The sequence below is a fragment of the Neovison vison genome, chromosome 5, assembly GCF_020171115.1.
Source record: "Neovison vison isolate M4711 chromosome 5, ASM_NN_V1, whole genome shotgun sequence".
Lineage (NCBI taxonomy): Eukaryota > Metazoa > Chordata > Mammalia > Carnivora > Mustelidae > Neogale > Neogale vison.
Window position 1 is genome coordinate 88,453,640 of NC_058095.1, and position 21,066 is coordinate 88,474,705.

At 38.6% G+C, this 21,066-nt stretch overlaps 1 protein-coding gene across 1 annotated transcript in view; it reads left to right on the top strand.

Annotated features, from left to right (window-relative positions):
* The window catches only part of ATP8A2 (ATPase phospholipid transporting 8A2), a 617,557-nt gene that overhangs the window by 204,975 nt on the left and 391,516 nt on the right, over positions 1–21,066 (top strand). The window contains exon 24 of the mRNA XM_044249456.1: positions 3,100–3,164. Coding sequence (XP_044105391.1) covers positions 3,100–3,164 — 65 coding nt within the window. The remainder of the gene's footprint in view (positions 1–3,099; positions 3,165–21,066) is intronic.

Consider the following 21,066-nt stretch of genomic DNA (forward strand, 5'->3'; position numbering starts at 1 on the left):
TTTTTGTAGTGTGCTGTTAATTTCAGGTGTAATAAAAAGTGAAATCCCAGAGGTTCTCTCCTCAGTGATTTTATGGTCGTTTTGTTAGATTGCAAGATTAAAGAACTAGACCTTAATTTACAAGCGAGGATTGACATTTCATACCTGGCTCTTCTCCAAGAGTTGATCTCATTTTATCCACAAACATTAGAAATCAAGCATGCCAAACTGGAGGTGACATAATTTAATTTGCCACATTCGCTAAGTCACAATTAACTGTGTTAAACTTCTATGCTGTGTACAGTGCAGGTGTTCTGTGTGATAATTCTCTAAGCAGAATCTCACTTCATTTTCCAAATTAAAAAACAAACAAACAACAAAACCCATTTCCAGAAACCTTTAGTTTTTTATATTGAAATTCATGGAAGTGTCAGTGGTTTTATTTCTTGCCCTCTCCCTGCAATGGCTAAAAAAAAATACTAAGAGTTTTTCCGTAATATCTTTGTGTAGCTTCAGTTGTCAAGAAGCATTTTGCTTAAACTGAAAAATATAAAATAAAGCAGTAAGCTAGGGCTTAAAAATTATAGCTAGCTTCTGCAGCTGTTGTTCAAATCAAAAACTACCAGCAAATCCTTTTGCATTAGTTATACTAAATTTGTAACAGTCTATGTTGCATGAAGTTGCTGGAGGTCTCTGGGGATATAAAGAAAAAACAAGCCTCCCCTAGTGGGAAATAATTACAGTTGCAACATCCCCTTTTGTAAATGAAAATAAAGTGTAGACCTCTCTTCTGGACCTGATCTAAGAATTTAAAGGAAAGAAGAATACACTTGTAAAATTTTAATGGGAAACAAAGACTTTAATTTTGTCAATCTAATCAGGCAGAACTTTGAATGGCATTCTGGGAAAGTCCTAGTTTTACTCATCATTATTGTTAAAATATGAACTTGAACAAGTTTGAAAACATAGAAAATTGTTTTGTGTTTCTTCCCTTTTTTGTTTTGTTTTGTTTTTTGGTCTTAAAGGTTAAACAGGTATTTGCCCTTGTGGTATTATGATTTTAAATTATTCAGTTTGTTCTAGTTTCTAAAATAATACATAGTTGTTTTAGCAAGCAAAAAATCTCATTCCATTGAGGTAACTATTATTAACGGATTGGACTGTATCTTTATGGTATTGCTTTTAAAATATTTGGATTGAAAGCTGTAAGTTTGTGCTTCAAGACTTGTGTTCTGAAGTGATCTACAAAATGTTCTGAAATGACAGTTGTTAGTGAAGGATATAATTTGTACATTCCAAAATAAACAAATATTTATTGTCTCCTTCCTAGACAACAACAAGAAAACAAGGTTTTCTTAGTCTTAACTTTTGTTTGTTTTGAAGTCTATTTGGTGCCTTTTAACAGGGTTTCCTTAGCATGGGGTTAGAGGAGAACGAGTGGGGTGGGGGTTGGGAAGCCCTGCTGAGTAGAATTGTCACATAAATGCAGTAGTTCTGAGACTTGCCCATTAGTTAAATGCCTGTCTCCTTGTCCACTTAAATATAGCATCTCTAAGGGATATTTTAGCTCTTCTGTGGAGGAGAGTCCAGCCTCCTTCTTGCTTTATGAACAGCTTTGGTTAAGCCCCTTCCTTGAGACTTATGCAGGTACTTGCTTGAAGGTTGTAATTCCCCAGCTGATGATTTGTTTCATGTTTCTGTGATCATTAATCCTTTATCTTCAGATGCTGAGGAAAAAGAAACAATTTTCTAGGTGGAAGGATTATTTTCTTACAATTTTTCAATAAGATAAATTGAGATTGGAGATTGGTGAAAAGTGCCAACTCTCTCAGGGGGCACTGAGATGGTGGAGGGTAGCTTGAAAGGAGTCTTTCCTTTCCTTGAAAGGACAGAGTCGAGTCCTGATGGACCTTCAGGGTCTTCGGATTTGCTGGAACTGATCTTCCTCAGAGTGTGTGGATTTGGGGGGAGCGGAGTGTGGGCTCTCCTCCTGGTCTGTGGTGTCACTTAGTGTCTCCATGTTTTGGTGTGGACTCCAAAGCCTGAGTAGGAAAGTGGTTCAGAGAAAACATGTTCACTTTCTGGGAAGAAGGGTAGAGGAGTATCTTGCTTAGTCTGTAGCGATAACTATTTTAAAATGAGATGGAAATTATTGATAAGAGTCGGTTTTGGAAGACATACTTTTGTTCTAAACAAACTTTTTTTTTTTTTTAAACTCAGGTTTAATTCTTGAAATGGGGATTGCTTTGAACTTGGATAGGAAAAGTGATTCCCTCAACATATGACAGTACTCCTTTGAAATCTGTTGTGAGAATTACCCACTTTTTTTTTTTAAAAGATTTATTTATTTATTTGACAGAGCGAGAGAGATCACAAGTAGGCAGAGAGGCAGGCAGAGAGTGGGGGAAGCAGGTTCCCCGCCGAACAGAGAGCCCCACGCGGGGCTTGATTCCAGGACCCTGAGACCATGACTCGAGCTGAAGGCAGAGGTTTAACCCACTGAGCCACCCAGGCGCCCCAGATTACCCACTTTTTAAACAAAGAAATGAAGGATTTTGCTAGTAGAGTAGGCTCATTTACGCCGATTTTGAAACACCATCAGATTCCATGTGTTGTCCTAAAGTGTTAGCTATTTTTAAAAGCTCTGAAAAACAATCTGAGGGGTTTGAAGTGGGGGGGGTGGGAGGTTGGGGTACCAAGTGTTGGGTATTATAGAGGGCACAGCTTGCATGGAGCACTGGGTGTGGTGAAAAAATAATGAATAATGTTTTTCTGAAAATAAATAAATTGAAAAAAAAAAAAGCTAATCCAAGGCTTTTCCTGATGTTCTACAAGCATGAAGAAAAACCCATGGAAAATTGACCAATATTTAGAAATTAGGTTTGAAGACCTTCCCAACCAGTCCATTCAGGCTGTCTGCAAGAATCAAAATCTGCTTAAATTAGAACCTGCTTTTCCTGCCTCCGCACGCTTGTCCAATTCCTCTGTCTTTCCCAATAGGCTTAAAAAGATAATACGGAAGGCATAAGAAGGGAGACTGAATTTAAATAGCTACTGGAAAGCAATGAGTTCATGAAAGGGATGGTAAACTCACTTGTGTTGCACTTTCCTCTGCTCTAGGATATTCTTGCCGGTTGGTATCACAGAATATGGCCCTTATCCTGTTGAAGGAAGATTCTTTGGATGTAAGTAGTTTTTCAAAAGTTGTATTTGTTATTATGGTATTAAACTTTTTATTTATTTTTACTATAACTGATAATGAATGGGTTTTTTAACTAAAAAACAATTCTAAAACTGTCCTGTGTATATTCTTATTTATGAACAGATGTCATAAATTCCTATCTTTAAACACCAAAGTAGTAAATTTGGAGCAGTGCTTCATACTTTCCTTTGTTTATCTAGAATTGTGCATTTAAAATGTTAATGGGACCATTTTGATTTGCTAAGTGGTGATGGTTCACTCCAGAGTAGATTAATAAGGAGACCAGGAGGATTTTTCTTTCTAGCACAAACTTTAACATAAGGATAATATTCAAGTGTCAGGAGTTGTTTGAATTTCTACAGGAATAGGCTCATGGAGGATTGAACAGCATGGCTCTCTGATCATTTTATAGACCTGTGCCCATGCATTCAGTGGCCTAAAGCCTCTGAGGAGACCAGGGTTGGGAACTGATGTGAGTTAACCAGTGACCTGGGAAGTAGTCTAATGGCAAGCTGTCAGCTGAGCAATGAGATTCCATTCGTCAGGACTTGTAACAAGGACTTGTTACTGCTCAGAACCGAAGCCTACCCTTCACGCAGTATATTTAAAGCTCCTTGTAGGAGCAGATGCCAGCGTTAGTAAAAGGGATGAGATATGGTACAGAGACATTTGTACTTGCAGATCAGGCAGGCCCTGAGTCCTCTTGAGAAGGCCTGCACATACTCCACCTCTTCAGGACTCCCAAGGCAGGAGTCAGGGGTGAGTCTGTATGCCTCCAAGGCACCATTGCAAGATGCTGCTCCATGGCTTGGGAGCATCCCCCTTGGATGCACTCCCAGCCCGTGAGCACACCCAGAATGTCTGTGCCAGAGGCTCCCTGGTTTGCTGATGATCTTCTAGACCCAGAGCATCCACAGCCTTAAACTAAGCCTCTTATGAGGTGATACCTCAGAAGTGAGGCTATATTTTCCCTTTATGCTGGGTATTCTCTAGAATTGGGAGGTGGGCTTTGACTCTGCACAGCAGTCTAAAGCTGTAAGTACAAGCTGGGACTTTTGGTTGACCTAGACCATGGTGTGATTTGTGAAGCCAAACAAGTTTCAGAGAGTGTGCCTGGCTTCCCTTGGCAACATTTTAAGAATTCTTCTTCCTAACCAGTGTTGAGCATCCTCTTTTAGTGCAGTGACTTTCATTACTCAGTATCTGCTGAACGGAGGTGCAATTTCTATGGACCTTTTTTGATCCATACTCCAAGGGACGTTCCATATTTCTGACTAGAGTCCTTTCTCCTCTTTCCCCTCCCCCACCCCTTTCACCTTCGTCCCCCTCATTCTTTAGTTGGGTTGAAGGCATTCCTATTCTCAAAATATTTCATTTGGTAGGTGTGGAATAAAAGCAGAGTCCTAGGGAAATAAATCAGGACTATAGTAGATCCCTGTGGAGCTCCCCAGTTGAGCTTTTCAGGTTGCAGAGCTCTGAGGTTGAAGCAGACAAGAGAGGAACAAAGGACGTGGCCCCAGAATTAAAAACATTGGGTCTAGCTTCCCTTACTTCATGCCACATGTAAGTGGAAGCTCATCCCATTCACTTCACTTCTTAAAAGGATCCTAGTCCTAAATTGCCTATTGTCCAGTGTTTCATATTTTTGTTTCCAATTTTCTAGTTGTTTACAAGTCTGGTGTCTATTACTTTATGATACCTAGAAGCAGAATTTGATTGATGTAATTCTGCCTCTGTAAGGTCATTTTTGAGAAATACTAATTTCAAGTTTATGGGTCTGCACCACTTGAATTTGTCTTTCCTGCTCCTAGAGCTTGGCCAGTTGTTCCTGATTTTGAGAACTCTTGGGAAACAACTGGTTCAGGAGAAAAAGAAGAGGAGAGTGTTGATATGACCTCTCAGTTCTAGGGAAGAAGCAAGAGGATGGTTGGAAAATCAAAGAAAGAATATCATAGATGATAATTTAAATAATGTTTTGGTACTGCTTGTCATGGACAACTAGCATTTTCCACCCCCACTGGTGATAAGATCATCATTACTACCTTGAAACCCAAGCAAGTGAAATAATTAATCCCACATTCCCATCTTTGGACTATTTCTTAGAACTGCTTCTGATACCTAATACAGGAATAGTCAGGATTCAGTACAGGAAATTGTGACAGCCAGGTCTATCAAAAGATAAATATCCCACATATCAGTTGAACAGAGTGATTTTAATAAAATTGTGAATTAAGTGTGGAGTTGTTAGATAACAAAAAGTAAAAAAGAGAATTCTAGGACAAGTAACAACCCTTAGGAAAAGTCAGAGTCAGCACTTTCTGCCAATGAAGCTTTCTTGAACACCACATCCCCCTTCATTTCCACATTGCCCACGGCTGCTTTCATACTGCAGTGATAGAGTCAATGAGTTAGAGACCACATTAGAGACTATTGGCACCTAAATCCTAGAGTATTTACTGTCTTGTCCTTTCTGGAATTGCTTGCCTGTCCTAAGGTACCTTGTGGAAACTGAAGGAAGCAGCGACCCCTCCTAGGCCTGAGGGAACACAGGCGAAAAGACTGGAATTATTAATACTTTCAAACTTCAGAGAGGAGGCTCTCAGAGCTGATCCTCAGATGTCTGAAGAGGGGGAGAGGCCTGGCTGGTCTAGTGTCTCTGCCTTTGGGGTAGAAGACAGTGAAGATAGTTTTCCAAGTGTTAGCGAAATCTGAAACCTGGCTTCACCTTCTGCTGTTGGAAGAAGCTGTGCTTGCCAGGGTGGAGAAGCAACTCTCAAGGGAATTGCAAGGAGACAGGAAACCCACAGGAGACAGGCAGGAAGGAGCAAGCTCTGGCCAGATTGGCAGTCTCTCTCCTCTCCTCTTGCACCACCTGCTGGCCAAGTCTTGCATGGAGCCCTTTGGCAAAAAAGTATGGTTTGTAGAGTTCCTGTTCCAGGATTCCAAACTGCAGGTAGCAGGGAAGCCTTGAGGCTGAGAGTTGTTGACTAAGTTACTGGCACAGAAACTGAGTTCAAGTATAAAGAAAGTTAAAACAGTAAATTAGATGCTTGCAAAATTACTAGAAAAGCTGAAGGAGCAGACGTCTGCATGTCCTAGGTGGGTTTCCATTTCATGCATCCTGTGTTTATGTCAATGCTTATGCATATGTGTTTATGTTTATGCATTGATGTTTACTGTCAAGGTCAGGACACTGTTGTTGCTATCCCAGGAGACTTGAGGAAGTCACTGCTCAGCTTTAGCTTCTAGCTTCCTATACCTATGAAGCTGGGACGAGGTTGTAGAATTTGGAATACTTCCCCTGATGAAAAGGAATCTCTCTCTTCTTTCTGTCTTCCAAATCTTACAGAAATGTGTCTCGTTGAAAGAATCCACCCTGAATCCTGTTAGTAAGGGAGTTTGGGAAATGCTGTTTTAGCTTTGCTGGCCTTTTCATATATAGAGAAGAACGTAGAAGAGGTTGGAAATAGATAGAATCCATCAGCAAACGGTATCTAGTACTGCCGAATTCATAGGCAAGGAGTGGGAATCAGGAGTACACAGAATGTTATAGGATCTCACTGGTGTGGTTGATTTTAACATACAATACATTCTTTACTTTGTAATGACATGTAGAGTCGCCATAAACATTTTGTGTACCACTCAGAAGTTTGTTTCTGTTGTTTTCATGGCAAAGCACTGAACAGTTGTCAGCCTTAATGGTGATGAATGAGAACATAGTGGTTAAGGAACTAGTTTCTGGAATGCCTGGCCACACGTTCAGATGCTGATGCTTGGGCTTAGAAAAGTCTTTGACTCACAGTGAATTCTCCTAGTAAGTCATTTACTATTTTCTACTTTTCTTTTACAAAAGCCCAATTTCTAATTTGGTCTTTTCTCTAGTGGCAGGTGGTTCCCTAATAAGTTACCTAAAGAACTTTTACAATATGGAAGCACATACCCATATTCATACCCACAACTGTACTGTCATTTGTTGCTTCCAGATGAAGGGGGGATTGCATTCTTTTTAATTGGCTGAGTAATATTTTAGGGGTGTGTGTGTGTGTATGTACCACATTTTCTTCATCCATTTATCTGTTGAGGGACAGACACCTGGCTGCTACCATATCTTGGCCCTTGTTAATAATGCTACAGTAAACGTAGGAACACATGTATCCCTGAGTTAGTATTTTTGTTTTCTTTGGGTAAATACCTAGTTGTGGAATTACTGGATCATGTGTTGTTTTGGTTTTACTTTTTTGAGGAACCTCCATGCTGTTTTCTACAGTGACTGTACCAATTTCATCCCCACCAGTGGTGCACAAGGTTCTCTTTACATCCTTACGAACACCTCTTTTCGATACTAGCTATTCTGACATGTATGAGATGATACCTCATTGTGATTTTGATTTGCATTTCTCTGATGATGAGTGATGTTGAGCACATTTTCATGTGTCTGTTGGCCATCTGTAAATAAGTCACCGAGATGAAAAGTCAGAGAAATATCATAGGGGATATAGCTAACATTGTAATAATGTTGTTTGGCGACAGATGGTGACTACACTTAGCACAGTAAGCTGTGAGCAATGCAGAGAATTGGGAGTCGGTGTTGTACACCCGAAGCTAACACAGCATTGTATGTCAACTATATTTAATAATAAATAAAAAAGAAGACAAAGGTGATGTTTTCATGTGTGATATGGTGATGGGTGTTTTTGGTATGGAGAAAACACTTGAGGAAGATATATTTAGAAATGCTTGTGATGCAGAAAGTGTGGGTTGCATCTCTTAAGCCGTGGATGAGACAGCCTCTCCAGTAACAAAAGTTCAGTGTGTTGAGTGCTTCTCTGTGAGTAGCTGATCCTTAGTGTGAGTTTTTGCTTTTAAACTTCCTACCAATTCATAGAGGTAGTGAAACTCTTTTAAGGCTGGTGTTAAGGTAGTAAAAATAAACAAACAAACAAAAAACCCAAAATCCTCTCCCGCTTTTTTCCCTGCCATCCTGATAATACCTACTCGTAAGATCACCTTATAACTATGTTTGTTCTTTGACATCTTTTTATGGTATACTAGAAATGTTGCTTGAGCAAGATTTTTCCATGTTCAATTTAGGCATGTTCAATTAATTATTTTAATCCTTTGAAGGCACTTAACATTTAAAGGACAGAAAGACTGCTAAGTGTTACCAGGGATTATAAAGCAGGATGAAGGGGACATGAAAAGAACAGAAAGAACAGAGATTACTGTGTTGTATAGGTTGGTTGGAGAAATTCTCTCTGATAGGATGGTATTTGGGAATGGAGGGTGGGAGCCAGGGAGCTGTTTGGACAGGGAACTGCACATCTCCCTTTGCCTGGGATCATCTTAGTGTGCACCTATTGTGCCGGCGTCTCATCATCATTCTGTATCTGGGAGACTAGTGTCCCAGGAAGGTGGTTCACCAAGTGCCAAGTCCCAAGGCTGATGCCTTCCTACTCTGCTGAGCCTCCAGCCGCTGCAGTGGAGTGGCCGAGGGAGTCAGAGAAATAGAAAGAACTTCACCTTGTAGTTGTGTAGTTTGTTGTTATGACTTGGCTTTTTTTTCTGAGTGAAATTGGACCTCGTTGGAGTTTGAGCAGCAGAGAGATATGATGTGATTTATTCTTTGACAGTATCTGGCTGCTGGTGTGAATGGACACGTAAAGGGAGGCGAGAGCAGAAGCAGATTACCCAGTTAGCAGGTTGTTTTGCTAAGCTGGGTAGTAGGCGATGGGAAATGCTGGATTTGAGTGTTGGCCAGGTTGGTGATGGGAGGTGGTGAGATTCTGGGTGTAGAGTATTTTCACAGTAAAACTGACAGGTTTTTTCACAGTAAAACTGACATGCTAATATATTGATACAGGATATAAGGATAGGACTGCAAGGCTTTAGATCTGAGCAACGAGAAAGATTGAGTTGCCATTTCTGAGATGAAGAGGGGAGCAAGTATGCTTGGCAGAATCGGAGGTCTTTTTGGGGTCTCTTAGGGTTGGAGTGGTGATGAGATATAGCCAGGCAATTGAACATACAAGTCTGGGATTCAGGGAACAGCTCTAGATGGAGAGAGATTTTGGGGAGTAGTCAGAGTATCATTTTTAAACTAGGAGACTTGATGGGTTAGTGTGTGACCTCTTTCCTTATTCTGATAAGCAAGTTAATGGGTAATTTATTCTTCAACTAATGTATCATAAACTGTGATTTTTAAAAATGAACTGTCAATAAGAAGGATATTCTTTTAACTCTTTGTGTTTAAGTGAAAGTGGTGGATATTTGTCACAAATGATCTTAGTAGAATCAGTGAGAACTTTAAACCTACTCTTCCACAGAATAGAGCTGGTAATACTTTTTTGTTCTGCTGTACCTATGTAAAAATCATTCGCATTGAATGGGTTTATTTATGATCATCCATGTCTGTGGAATCCAGCCTTGGCTGGCAGGGGGGTGGAGGGGTCGAATTAGGAGGCTTTGTCCACCTCTAGTGCTAAGGTATCCTTGAAAGCATCAACAGCATAGAGAACAGGAAGGCATAACCTGTCAAGGAGCTTGGTGACTCTTACCATTGCCAACTGCCTATGTGAAGATAATTGGTAACTGCATGTTGTATCACAGAGGTCTATCATGACAAATGCTTAATGGCAGCAGTTCTTAGCCCGAGATAACAACCTTCTTTGCTGTGACAATGCAGCTGGGGTATCATAGGGGAAAAATTACATTGGAGGCTTAGGTCGGTCAAATCCCTTCATCAACGAAGTTGATTCTGTATCAGAATTCTGGATTGGGTTTCTGAGCACTGTTAAGAGGTGACTTAGGTAGACCTGAGCATGTTTTGTTTGGAATGACTTCCAAGATGTGTCTAAGACACACCTTTGATGAAGTTCACTTGGTTAATGGGATTGTAACCATCACCCTTTGTTCCGAGGATAATTTAGATTTTATGGCAATCTAATAATTTTAAACCTCACTTACTCGCTTTCTAGAATCAATGCATTCAGTGCAGAAAAAAAATAGATATAAATGACAAAAAAATAAAATTGATTGGAACCAACTACTCAAAGAGTTAACAATTAAAAATTTGGTTAATAATCTAAGAACTTCTTTTCTGAGGCAAGTAGAATCATATGTTTTATATCTGCGTACACACACACATATATATACACACATTAATATTAACATATTTTTCTGTATAGGTATATACCTATATCTCTATGTGTTTATATGTATTTATAGATCTATTTATAGCTACATATTTGTGTACCTATATATTTGTATATCTCTATGTAAATATTATATACTTGTATATATATTTATATGTGATATTTATATTTTTGGTTCTTTTATTCACAATGCAACGTATGCGTTCCATCTGTAGTTGACTGGTGTTGATTTTCTAAAACATGTTTTGAAATGTTAAGCATTATGGGAGAAATGGGATCTAGGACTATTTGGGGGAGATACAGAGTTATAAATAAAAGGTTTCTCTACTATAAGTTTATGCAATCTTTAATAAATTTACTGCTCTCTAAATCTTAAAGAATTAGATATAGAATTCTTCGTTAACCAAACTTCTTTGACCACTGAATTTCTTTTTTGGTGAGTAACTCTTATGACAAGGAACACAGATTTAGAAGTGCTGCTTCTAAAAATAGGGGGTTTTCCTCTTGATTGTTATAAAATTAAAACTTACATGAAGGAGAATGCTCAGAAAATAGAGAAATGCATGTTTAATTTCCAAATTTATATTAAACCAACAAATATTTGAGTGGTTTTAGGCTTGATTTTTATTATTATAGACATAGTTATAAATGACAGCAGGGAAAATGCATAACTATTAGAATCAGACTTGAGGAAATAGAAGACCTGAATCACCCTGCAACTATTAAAGAAGTGGTATCGCTACTTAGAGTCTTCCTTACAAAGAGAACATTAGACACTCTTGTGATGTTGATAGTCTAGTTTTATCAAGCATGAAAAGAACAAGCAGTTACAATTTTATACAAAAATCATCCAGAAAATAAGTCGATAGTTTTCAATGTAGTTTGATGCTAATGTAACCTTTGACTCAAAACCAGTAGGGGCAAAATGGTAAAGAAAAATTATGGGCCAGTCTTAGCTGTGAACTGAGAGGTAAAAATCTTTTTTTTTTTCTCTTTAAAGATAGGAATTTTTATCTGATTCATTTTCATTTGCCTCCCCAACTTGCAACATAGCATTGTACATGTAGTATGTGTTCAATAAAAGTTTGGGTAATACCCACCACCTGGTACCCCAACCTCCCACCCCCCCGCCACTTCAAACTCCTCAGATTGTTTTTCAGAGTCCATAGTCTCCGTGATTCACCTCCCCTTCCAATTTACCCCATCTCCTTTCTGCTAACACCCCTTGTCCTCCATGCTATTTGTTATGCTCCACAAATAAGTGAAACCATATGATAATTGACTCTCTCTGCTTGACTTATTTCACTCAGCATAATCTCTTCCCGTCCCGTCCATGTTGCTACAAAAGTTGGGTATTCATCCTTTCTGATGGAGGCATAATACTCCATAGTGTATATGGACCACATCTTCCTTATCCATTCATCCGTTGAAGGGCATCTTGGTTCTTTCCATAGTTTGGCGACTGTGGCCATTGCTGCTATAAACATTGGGGTACAGATGGCCCTTCTTTTCACGACATCTGTATCTTTGGGGTAAATACCCAGGAGTGCAATTGCAGGGTCGTAGGGAAGCTCTATTTTTAATTTCTTGAGGAATCTCCACACTGTTCTCCAAAGAGGCTGCACCAACTTGCGTTCCCACCAACAGTGTAAGAGGGTTCCCCTTTCTCCACATCCTCTCCAACACATGTTGTTTCCTGTTTTGTTAATTTTGGCCGAAATGAATTGATTTTTAACTTCAGCATAATCAGTTACCATGTGACATGTCTTCCTGATCAGTCCTAAGCCAATAACCTAAGTTCTGACACATTAATTAGAGAAATGACTCCTCTAACTAGGGGTAAAATTCTTTAATAAAAGCATAGCAAGCCAAATGCAGGAATGTAAACAAAACAAAGCAAAAAACCCCCATACATTATGATCCAGTTAGGTTTAATTCCAGGAATGTAAACATGTATTTTCTTTATTTAAAAAATCGGATAGTATACTTCATCTCTTTAATAGATAAAAGAAAAAAAAACATGCACTCATCTAATTAGATGCCCAAACAATCCTTTTAATGAGCATTTATCAGTAAGCAACAACAGCAACAAACTTCTCATCCTGGAATAAGAGTAGGCTTTCTTAACTTGATAAGGTGCATTTACCAAAACCTATGCTAGACATCCTACTTCACAGTGAAGTGATAGAATATTCCTTTTAAAATGAAGGTAAGAAGTTGCTGTGGTCCATGTCGAGGAGGTTACTGCCTATGTTCTCTTCTAGGATTTTGATAGTTTCCTGCCTCACATTGAGATCTTTAATCTATTTAGAGTTTATCTTTGTGTATTGTGTAAGAGAATGGTCGAATTTCATTCTTTTGTATATAGCTGTCCAATTTTCCCAGCACCATTATTGAAGAGACTATCTTTTTTTCCATTGGGCATTCTGCTTTGTCGAAGATTAGTTGACCATAGAGTTGAGGGTCCCTGTCTGGGCTCTTTGTTCTGTTCCATTGATCTATGTGTCTGTTTTTGTGCCAGTACCATGCTGTATTGGTGATCACAGCTTTGTAATATAGCTTGAAATTGGGCAACATGATGCCCCCAGCTTTGTTTTTAGTTTTCAACATTTCCTTGGTAATTTGGGGTCTTTTTTGTTTCCATACAAATTTTAGGATTGTTTGTTCCAGCACTTTGAAAAATTCCACTGGTATTTTGATTGGGTTGGCTTTGAAAATACAGCTTTCTCTGGGCAGCATAGACATTTTAACAATGTTTATTCTTCTGATCCATGAGCATGGAATGTTTTTCCATCTTTTTGGGTCTTCAGTTTCCTTCACAAATATTCTGTAGTTTCTAGAGTATAGATTCTTTACCTCTTTGGTTAGGTTTATTCTAAGGTATCTTAAGGTTTTTGGTGCTATTGTAAATGGAATCAATTCCCTAATTTCTTTTTCTACAGTTACATTGTTATCGTATAGGAAAACCACTGATTTCTGTGCATTCATTTTTTTTTTTTAATCCTGCCACGTTACTGAATTGCTTTATGAGCTCAAGTAATTTGGGGTGGAGCCTTTTGGGTTTTCCACATAAAATATCATGTCATCTACAAAGAGAGAGAGTTTGACTTCTTTGCCTATTTGAATACTGTTCAAAACACGTCTCCAAAGGCGAGGGAAACAAAAGCGAAAATGAACATTTGGGACTTCATCAAGATAAAAAGCTACTGCACAGCAAAGGAAACAGTCAACAAAACAAAGAGATAACCCACAGAATGGGAGAAGATATTTGCAAATGATGCTACAGATAAAAGGCAGGTATCCAAGATCCATAGAGAGCTTCTCAAACTCAACACACAAAAAACAAATAATTCAAAAATGGGAAGAAGACAAGAACAGACACTTCTCCAAAGAAGACCTACTAATGGCTAACAGACACATGAAAAAATGTTCAACATCATTAGCCATCAGGGAAATCCAAATCAAAACCACATTGAGATACCACTGTACAACAATTAGAATGGCAAAAATTGACAAGAAACAACAAATGTTAGAGAGGATGTGGAGAAAGGGGAAACTTCTTACATTGTTGGTGAGAATGCAAGTTGGTACAGCCACTTTGGGAAACAGTGTGGAGGTTCCTCAAAAAGTTAAACATAGAGCTACTCTATGACCTGGCAATTGCACTCTACCCCAAAGATATTTACCCCAAAGATACAGCTGTAGTGAAAAGAAGGGCCATATGTACCCCAGTGTTCAATCCAGCAATGTCAACAATAGCCAAACTGTAGAAGGAGCTAAGATGCCCTTCAACTTTATCCACATGCCCTAGATAAAGAAAATGTGGTCCATATATACGATAGAATATTACGCAGACATTGGAAAGGTTGAGTACCCAACATTTGCATCAGCATGGAGGGATTGGAGGAGATTATGCTGAGCGAAATAAGTGAAACAGAGAAAGACAATTATCATATGATTTCACTTATTTGTGGAATATAAGGAGTAGCATGAAGGACATTAAGAGAAGGAAGGGAAAAATGAAGGGGGGGAATCAGAGGGGGAGATGAACCATGAGAGACTATGGACTCTGGGAATCAAACTGAGGGTTTTAGAGGGAAGGAGAGTGGGGAGATGAGTGAGCCTGGTTATGGGTATAAAGGAAGGCATGTGTATTGCTTGGAGCACTGGGTGTTATGTGCAAACAATGAATCATGGAATACTATGTCAAAAATGATGTACTGTATGGTGACTAACATAATAAAAAATTATTTAAAAAAAGATAAGATAGACCTGTTCCCTGCCAGCAGTGCTTTTAAACATTATACTAAAGGTGTTAGCTCCAATGTGACAAGATAAAGAAACAAAAGATAAAAGGTATAAGGATTAAACTAGATAACTTTCATTAATGGTATCATAATATGATTGTCTACATGTAAGATGCAAGAAAATCAATAGGTGAATCATAATTAGGAGATAAGACAGATTGCCGAGTGGATTTTAAAAGAAAACAAAACATTACAGATAATTGAAGGGCTGTTATTTCTCTTTATCCCATTTCCTGAGAGAAAACCATCCTCTGGAATTTTTTATACCTTTGCCATACCTGTGTATGTATCCAAAAACTACATATAAAATTATTTTGGATATTTCAAATTTATGTAAGTGAAATAATATTATATGTATCTTTGTGCTGTTTGCTTTTTTCACTCATGTTCTTAACATTTATGTTCATAAACTTAGTTCTAGTTAGTTGTATAGTATTTAAATCTGGGTGGTAGACATTTTGGATTGTTTCACATTTTTTGCATTATCAGATGTGCTGCTGGAAACATCGTAGGTGCTTGTCTGTTAGGTACCTGTGTCTGAATCTATCAGGTATGTACCTAGAAACAGAAATTGAGCTACACGATATTACCTCACTTCTCACCAGGATGGTCCCACCAGTTTCACTTCCTGCAGGAGTGTGTACAAATTTTTATTGCTTCATATCCCCATCAACACAGCTGCTCAGTCCTTCATGCAAAAGGAAGAACAAGATGTGCATTTTCTCTGCTCTCTGTACCAAAGACAGGGTCAGTTTTCAGTGACACCCACTCCTCCTGCTTTTTGGCTACTTAGGAGAAAAGTCTGCAGCAGGTTGCTTCACCCTGACTCACCAGAAGTCTCCTCGCCCCTGTTTCAAGACTTGATATCCGTGTTTGAAGTGTTCTTTTCTTCTTAAGGGTCTTGAACCCAATTGGCACTACTAACTTTTTGATGGCCTTCCACCGCTCCTTTTTTGGTGGGTGAGCTTGTTCTAGAGCAACCCTTTTTGTCCCAAATGCATGAACATGAATCCTTTCCTGTTTTCTATTCTTCTTAAAATTTAAATTCCAGTTAGTTCACATGCAGTGTTATATTCATTTCAGGTGTACTGTTTAGTGATTCAGCACTTCCATACATCACTTGGTACTCACAAGTGCCCTGCTGAATCCCCATCACTTGCCCTGTTTCACCCAACCCTCTTGCCACCACCCGCCCCCCTTTCCGCCCACCACAGCCTGCTCCCCTCTGACAACCATCAGCTTGTTCTTATTTTCTCCTCTTTAGCAAGGACTTCATGACATCTAGATTTTCAGAGCAGTAATATCTGGTAGGGCTTATCTTGTCAGATTTTCCAAGTCCCTAGATGGTTACCCGTTTGGGATCCCAAGAGAAAAGTGCCACTTCCAGGACGCCTCGCTTCTGGAATATTTATTTTGTTTCTGAATCATGAATACTAGGGATCACCCTTTGTTCCTTGAACAAAACCTTAGCCAACCCTGATAGATTGAATTAGCTCACAGGGTACAAATCGCTGGGGCCAACGGGCGCATGTGGCTCCTATTGAACATAATAAGCAGCCCTTTGACATGCGTGGCAGCTGCTGCCAGAGAATCCAGCCAGGGTCTGAGCTGGAGGGTGGTGCACACATAATTGAAGCAATAACACAGGGATTAAATATGGAATTGAAAATGATTTTGCAGAATAAAACTGAAGTCTGGTGTATCTTGAGAAGGAAATCGCAGCAGACATATAAATAGCTTACTGTTCAGTTTAATTACAGTTTTAGTAGAAGACAAGACTGAATTGATAAATCTCCACAAAGAGATTCAAGGCGGACTAAACCGCCCGCTGCACTTATGTGGAAATGACAGAAGCTATCACGCCAAGCTGAATGTAAAAAGTTTCATTTCCTTAAAGTTAATTTTTTGGATTATAATTGTATGGCAAGTTTTTATTTCATGGCGGTATATAGCTTCTTTATCATTGTCTAGGAGAGTTGGAAGGTCTTCTGCTTGTTAGATACTAGATTTTAGTTTTAGGGGTTGATTATTTTTATATCTCTATTTAAATTTGGGGATTTTCTGTACCACTGAATCTGTGAGTTATAGTTTTTGTTATTTCAGTCCTCTCCTTTGAGAATTGACAGGACAGCTTTGTGTGTGGGTAATGACTTGAAAAGTTTGGCAGAATAAAACTAAAATCTGATTTATCTGACAAAAAAAAATTACTTAGGGACAGAGAGGAGGACTTAGATGCTGACCTTGCAGACTCAGTTCTTACTTGGTGTGACCTTGACTTTGTGTTTGATGGTGGTTTTCTTAGGAATTTCTTGAATTTATTTTTGTTAGAATTCCATTATGAAATTTTTTGAATTACTTATGTTTTTCCATGGTTTCCTTTCATTTCTGCAGAATTGGAAAGATCAGAGCAGTCCTGAGGAGAATGTTTTAAGAAACACCCTTCCTTTTTTATTCTTCCTTCTGGGCCTGCCCTCATCAGTCTCAATATCTACACTTAAAATACCCACAACAGAGGAGCAACCCACAGAGGGAAGGAGAGGAGAGGGCTTCTTACATTTTTGCAAGATAGCAATTGGGGATGTGATAAGTATGTTTAGAATTTAATATGCCAAGCGCTCTTTATCCATTTAATCTATCAACTCCTCATGACACATTGTTTATATTAGCTAGTTTATGAGTTGCCATGTTTATATTTATGAACTTAAATCATATAGAAATGGATTATTGACTTGTAAGTTATGCAAGTCCTTAGCAAATAAGCATGTTAAGTTCATGAGAGCAGTGTTAGAATTTGTGGCAAGGGGCCGACCCTATAAAAACCTCTTTAGGCGCTGAAAGACATCTGAGCATGGATAGATATTTACAGTTTTTGAAAGGCTATTTCTCAACATACTCAATATACTGATGGCGTAAGCCCCTTGTTTAATTTCACATAGACTTCTGATTTTGTCCCTCAGTACCTGGGCATCAGTGGCACTGCTCGACATTCTAGGGCTTCAGTAACTTCAACTGTTAAAATAGAACAGGCACGGTTGAGGGTGACTTTGGTAACTGGCCCAGTGTTGGTTAGGAGCATAAAATTTTACATGCGTGAGCAGAATCACGTGAGCTGTCCTCTGAATAGTGAACTGAGGAATGTGGGGGGCAACGTTGGGAAAACACACTGGAGTAGATGATTCTTCATGCAAGATGTTGTTACTGCTCCAAGACCACCTTGATGCTATCTGGAAAGATTTATCCCTTGAGGGAGGGAGTGTGCTGGAATGGGTCTCAGGCAGGGAGGTGGCATGTGATTGGCAAATGTTGGCTAGCTTTATGTTTACCTTGTGAGTATACTTGTTTAGGATACTTGAAAACAATCCCATTAGGAAATTGGTTTGTTGTTAAGCTCTCGAGCAATGAAGAGTGACATTAATGATGATAAAATTTGTTCAGAAAGGGAGATCATGTCCTTCTTTAGAAGTTGTAGGATTTAAGGTTTTGTTAGAGTTAAAATTTCCTTTTTCAGCAGGATTCCCTAGGTAAAAATGTGATGCCTAGTGGTAGTCAGTAGGTGCCTTAAGACCTTGCAGGAACATGTGGAATAACATTCTCCTGGACAGAACCCAACATGCATTTTTATTAGGTTCTTGGATGACGAGAAGGAGCTTGCTTAACCGGCCTCTTAGCATTGAAATGGAAAGAACTCCCAATTCTCTAAAATGGCAGCGATGTAATTAAAGACTTGAACTCAGTTTGTTTTCCAGTAAGGGTAGGTAAGGTTACCCTAACTAGCTCTCATACTGAGAACAAGTACAACTGTTGAATAAAATATTTTAAAAAAAATACATTTTAAAAAACATTGAAGAGAAGACAGTAAGGGAGTCTCAGGAAAAACTGAAGGGATTGAAGGAACACAGAGGGGCATGAGGAGTGCTGGAATGATGAAGCTGCTTTGTGTTTGGGACCTTGGAGGGCCACAGCCCCAGGATAAGAGTGAACCACACATAAACTGGCTTCCTGTGGATTTGGCGCTGGGTTCTCCTCACCTGTATGGTCTGGAGACCCTCAGGCCATGCATCTCCCAGCTACAAAGACGGATGTCTTTTGTAAGAGGATACTCTAAGTGCAAAAAATTTTGAGTTCACTCTTAGAAATAATAAAACACAGGTGAAAAGACACCTCACACAATTAGCACAAAAATCCTAGAAACAAGCTATAAATATTAAAGATAATAGAATAATCAGGTATAGAATATGAAACAGCCATGCTGTGTAATAAGAAAAAGGACAGTAAGCCTAAAGATATCCATAGAGAACAGTAAACTATACAAGATACCATAGCAAATATGAGAAAAGTTTGAATAGAATTTCTGGAAATAAAAAGTATAATAGTTGGAAAATTAAATATACCTGGAGAAATATAGTAACCATCAAATTTCTGGAAATGAAAAAAATTTTAAGGGTTAAATAATATATTAAATTAAATTCTAGAATAGTTAATGAAGCAAAAGATAGGTAAGAAGTGATCTAGAATAGACGTCAACAGTTTTTTCCTGTAAAGGGCCAGATAGTAAATATTTTAGGCTTTGTGGGCCATATGTATATCTCTGTTGTATATTATTTATTTTCATTTTTTTAAGTCTTTAAAATGTAAAAAAAAAAATTTAGATTACAAACCATACTAGAAATAGGCCATGGGATGGATTAGGCCCAGGGTCCTTCTTCCTTGGCTCCAGTCTAGAATACAGTGTAGAGAGGAGGAACGAGAGAAAATACAGAAGAGGCTGAGGCATAAAGGACAGAAGGACAAAGTTTGCCATGTGCTTAATTAATTCTAGAAGGAAAGAAGAGAAAAATAGGCCAGAGGAAGTATCTGAGGAAATAATAGCTAGGAATTTTCTAGAAGTGATAAAGACATCTTTCCACAGATTTGAAAAACCCAATAAATCCTAAAGAAGATTAGTGAAAACCTCACCAGGATATATCATTGTGAAACTACCAAACACCATCTGGTATTTCCAGACACTAAGCACAAAGCAAGATTTTGAAATTAGAAGGGGGGCGTTAGGGGAAATATAGATTACTTCTTCTTCTTTTTTGGGGGGGTTTATTTATTTATTTGACAGAGAGAGACCTAGAGTACACATACAGAGGGAGCAGCAGAGGAGGAGGGAGAAGCAGGCTCCCTGCTGAGGACTTGATCCTAGGACCCTAGGATCATGACCTGAGCTGAAGGCAGGTGCTTAACCAACAGAGTCACCCCTGTGCCCCTAGAGATTACTTCTTTAGGAGAGACAGGTGACTTCCCACTAGCAACAGTGAAACTAGAACATAGTGGAATGGTATTTTCAGTGCTGGAAGGAAATACCTGCTGACTGAGAGTTGTAAAGGCAGAACAATCTTTCAAGAATGATTTAAAATCAAAACACAGAAACAAAGCTGAGAGTGTGCCACCAGCTGCCCCTTACTAAAGGAAATTGTAAAGGTTGCATTTTATAGAGAAAATAGTCCCAAGTGGAACACCTGAGTTGGGCAAACAAACAAAAAGCAAAGAAAGTGGTAAATATGTGATAAAACCTAGATTAAAATTGAATGTATTCAACACTATCTGTAGGAGGCAGTGAAATAGATTTGGAATATAATACAACAATAGCCTATAAGTGGAGAAGAGTAGGAAATAGGTATTTAAAGTCCGCATGTTCAAACACAGTTTTACAGTTGCTAGGAATCTTAAGAGTAAAAACCTTCCACTTTTAGTAGAATAATAGAATAAAATGTTAGAAATAAGCACTGTGAAGCATATTGCTTGGTTCCTGTAATCAAGGGGAAAAAAATAAAATCAGTGAACCAATCATGACCTTTTACTGTTTTCAGTAAAGTTATATGAAAACACAGAGGGAAAAGAGACCTAAAATTAACAGCAAAACCCTCAACAAGTCATTATGATAAGTTTGAGGGAGGTTGAGTTCAGAATTGAGCAGTGTGCTTGCCGCTGGGAATGGAAGGGTTATTTTGCATCGCCGTCTGACATCTGCTTTAGCATCTTCCTTGTTAGAATTCTTGGTCCCAGTGTCTTCCCCACTAGACTCAGCATCTGGGGACATTATCTTTTCCTGGTCTTCTTCCATCTGTGTTCTCCAGGTCACAAGAAGGTACCTTAAGATGTGTCAGGAAATGTTTACTTCATAATTAGGAAAGATGTTATTTGTATAATTTTTATGCATTAATAAATATGACATCTAGTTAAGTGAAACAAATGTCAGATTTCTTATTCACTGGGTGAAATTTTGGTGGAGACAAAGGGGAGGACAAATTAGCCATGAGATTGGCCAATTTTGATGGAGCCTGTTCATGTCTCTATTTTTATTTTCCTCAACATTTTCTGCTACTTAGTGTTTTCTTATTGTCTTGGGTTGGTAAAAGTTAAATATACTTATTTTAAAGTA